General features: G+C 38.6%; 1 protein-coding gene across 2 annotated transcripts in view; it reads right to left on the reverse strand.

Moving 5' to 3' along the window:
* Window positions 1-4,168, reverse strand: part of LOC102249603 (arachidonate 12-lipoxygenase, 12S-type) — a 21,595-nt gene that overhangs the window by 588 nt on the left and 16,839 nt on the right. For both annotated transcript variants that reach the window (XM_014537277.1, XM_005863285.1), the window contains exon 12: window positions 17-117. In XM_014537277.1, coding sequence (XP_014392763.1) covers window positions 17-117 — 101 coding nt within the window. The remainder of the gene's footprint in view (window positions 1-16; window positions 118-4,168) is intronic.

Here is a 4,168-nt window from a genome sequence, read left to right on the forward strand (position 1 = left end):
TTTCAGTTGTCCATACCTGGCTGAAGTTGACTGCTGCATGCTGGGCAGTGCATCTGAAAATGCACATGGTAAGGAAATGGCAGAGCTGAGCCCGAGACTGGAAGGAGACAGGAAAACCTAGGAGAAGAAATACCAAAGTTTAGAAACTGCAATCCCTGAAAAAGATAAGGAAATGAGTGCTAATGTCTGGAGATTATGTTATGATTAGTGTGCATTCATTCATTCATTCATTCATATAAATATATACTGCATCAAAAAGAATAAAATAGCTAGAAATATATTGAACCAAGGAGGTGAAATACCTGTACAATGAAAACCATAAGACATTGAAGAAAGAAATTGAAGATAAATAAATGGAAAGATATTCTATTATCATGGATTGGAAGAATTAATATTATAAAATGTCCATACTACCCAAGGCAACATATACATTCAATGCAATCCCTATGAATTTCCAATTGCATTCTTCAAAGAAATAGAGTAAATCAATCTACAATTTATGGAATCAGTAAAGACCACAAATAGCCACAGAAATCTTGAGAAAGAAGAACAGAGTTCAAGGCATCCTCATCCTGCTTCCTGATTTCAAACTGTATAACAAAGCAAAATTAATCAAATCAGTATGGTGTTGGGCATACAGCAGACACATAGGTCAATGGAACAGAAAAGTGAGCCCAAAAAGGGAGCCAGGAATATACAATGGGGAAAGGACAATGTCTTCAATAAATGGTGTTGGGAAAACTGGCAGCCACATGCAAAAGAATGAAACTGGACTGCTATCTTATACCACACACACAAATTAAGGACAAATGGATTAAAGTCCTGAAACCATAATACTCCTAGATAAAAACATCAGTCTTGGTGATGACGTTTGGATTTGCAAAAGCAAAGGCAACAAAAGCAAAAACACACAAATGGAACTACATCAGGCTAAACAACTTCTGCACAGCAAAGGAAATTATCAATGAAATAAAAAGGCAACCTACCGAATGGGAGAAAGTATTTGCAAACCACATATCTAATAAGGTTAATATCCAAAATATGTAAAGAACCCATACAACTCAATAGCATAATAAACCAGAAGTCCAATTAAAAAGTGGACAGAAGATCTGAATAGACATTTTCCCAGAGACTCACAGATGGCCAACAGGTACATGAAAAATTGCTCAACATCACTAATCATCAGGGAAATGTAAATCAAAATCATAATGAGATGTCAACTCACACCTGTTAGAATGACTATTATAAAAAGACAAGGAATAACAAGTATTGGCAAGGCTGTGGAGAAAAGAGAAGCCTTGTGCATTGTTCATGGGAATGTAAATTGGTGAAGCCACTATGGAAACCAGTATGGGAATTCTTTAAAAAAAATTAAATATAGAATTACCATTAGATCCAGCAAATACACTTCTGGATATTTATCCAAAGGAAACAAAAACACTGACTTGAAAAGATATCTGCACCCCAAGTTCATTGCAGCATTATTTACCATAGCCAAGACATGGAAGCAACCACCATTGTTGGTATGGCTCAATTGGTTGGGCATTGTCCTGTGATTCAATTCCAGGTCAGTGCACATACCAGGTTATGGATGGCTGGCTCCATCCCCAGTAGGGGGCATGCAGGAGACAGCTATTCAATAGTCTTGTTCCTCAATAACACCTATATTTCTCTCTCTCTCACCCTTACCATCTCTCCAAAAGTAAATTTAAAAACATTTTTTAAAAAGGCATGGAAACAACTTATGTATTCGTCAATGGATGAATGAATAAACAAAATTATATATGTATATGAATATTATTTAGCCACAGAAAAGAAGGAAATCTTTCCATTTGTGACCACCTGGATGGACAGTATGCTAAGTGAAAAAAATAGACTGAAAAAGATCAAATATTCTATGATTTCACTTATACATGGAATCTTAAAAAAAAAATTGGGGCGGGGGGGGAATCCTGAGATCATAGACACAGAGAACAGATTAGTGGTTGCCAGAGGTGGGGATAAAGGTGGGTGAAATGGGTGAATGTGGTCAAAAGTTACAAACTTCGTTATAAAATAAACAAGTCATGGGATGTAATGTACAGCATGGTGACTATAGTTAATAATGCTGTATTGTATATTTGAAAGTTGCTAAAAGAGTAGATCATAAAAGTTCTCATCAAAGGAAACACTGGGTAACTATGTGTGGTGATGGATATTGACTAGCCTTACTGTGGTGATCATTTCACAATACAGATAAATAATGAATCATTATGTTGTAAATCTGAAATTAATAATTTATATCAATTAGACCTCAATTTAAAAATCACAAGATAGCCCTAACCGGTTTGGCTCAGTGGATAGAGCTTCGGCCTGCGGACTGAAGGGTCCCAGGTTCAATTCTGGTCAAGGGCATGTACCTTGGTTAAGGGCACATCCCCAGTAGGGGGCGTGCAGGAGGCAGCTGATCGATGTTTCTCTCTCACTGATGTTTCTAACTCTCTATCCCACTCCCTTCCTCCCTGTAAAAAATCAATAAAATATATTTTTTTAAAAATCACAAGATAAAGGCTACAACTCTAAAGGTATAAGGGTGAAAGACTTTAATAGGCACTTCATAAAGGAGGATATCCCAATGACTATTAAACCAAGAAAAAAGTACTCCCTAGTCTTTAGGGAAATTCAACTTAAATACACAATATGATAGATCTACATATCCACCAAAATCGCTAAATATAAAAGATAGAAAAATATTTTCATGTATTTGAGACTATATGGAGCTCTGAAACTCTGATGAAAGGAGTGGAAACCAGTACAAACACCTTGGAAAACGGTCAATAACTACTGAAGCTGATTTTCACATATTTATGGTCCATCTGATCGACACCTAGGTATTAATAGAACAGGCAAACACACACAGAAATGTTCACAATAGCACTAATATTGATCGCCCCAAACTGGAAACAATACTAATTGCCCATCAGTAGCAAAAAGGAAAAATAAATGGTGCCATAATTATAAAATGGAAGTTACCACAATGATAATGAACAAACTACATGCTGCACGCAACAAAGTAGAAAAATCTCAGACATAGTGTTCAGAGAATGAAGCAAGTGCATGTTTGTATTTCCACCTGTGGAAGGTCAAGTAAAATTAGCCAACCTACAAGTCAGGTAATGGGTACTTTCACGTGGGTGTGACTGGAAGAGAACACAAGGGGCTTTCTGAGGGAGCTGGTGAAGTTCTGATTCTTGATCTTCATGCTAATCATACAGGTGTGTCACCGTAGTAACACATCATAAGTTGTACACCTATGATTTCTGTACCTCTCTCTAGGTTTGTTGTATTTCAACAAAATTGCTGTCTCCCCAAAAGCGGTTCAGTGCTTATAGATAGCTGGGAAATGATGCAGAGAAAGAGAAGTAATTCATTCAGTTCAAATACAGGAAGGGTGTCAAAATCAGCTATCCATTCCACTCAATATACAGGCAAGTGTTTTAAAATATAGTTTCTATTATTATTCAGTTGTGCTGAGGCCAACAGGTCAGGAGATAACTGCCATGGGAAAGGTATGTGTTATACTCACAGATCCCAAGAGATGGGTACCTGCCGCACCACAGGGGACCACACTGGGAGCACCAGGGTTGGTCAAGAGGCAGAGGGGTGAGGGGAAAAGGTAGCAGGAGCCTTTGTCACGGTTTCCATGAGAAGGAACAAGCGAGGCAGAATAAGCAGGTTTAGGACAGGCTAGTTGCAATAATTCCAGTGGGCTCTGGAGTGTGGTAGCTGTCCCTAGGCTGGTACCTGGCCCGAGGTGACTAGGCCAGGGGAATAGCAGCCCAGAGTGTAAGAGCTCAAATACAGGTGTGGTTGGGACTTCCAGCATATGAAAAGCATGCTCCCGGGGGAGTGGTTTGCTATATCTGAGAATCAGCTGGCCCTGGGAAGGGTAGAACCTTCTGGGTCAGCAAGACTCCAAAATGTCAAAGTATCAAAACTGCAGAATAAACAGACATGATGAATACAGTGAGATGGGGTGATAGAGTTTGATGCCTGACCAAGGTCATCTACCCCATGGCAGAGTCTGGACTCTCCTATTTCACATGCTGATCATATTGGGGAGGTATTTTTGTGTAGGGTAGAGCATATGATTAAACTCATCTAACCCTTTATACTATGTAGGCTTCAG

Source organism: Myotis brandtii, unplaced genomic scaffold (genome assembly GCF_000412655.1).
Source record: "Myotis brandtii unplaced genomic scaffold, ASM41265v1 scaffold1752, whole genome shotgun sequence".
Classification (NCBI taxonomy): domain Eukaryota; kingdom Metazoa; phylum Chordata; class Mammalia; order Chiroptera; family Vespertilionidae; genus Myotis; species Myotis brandtii.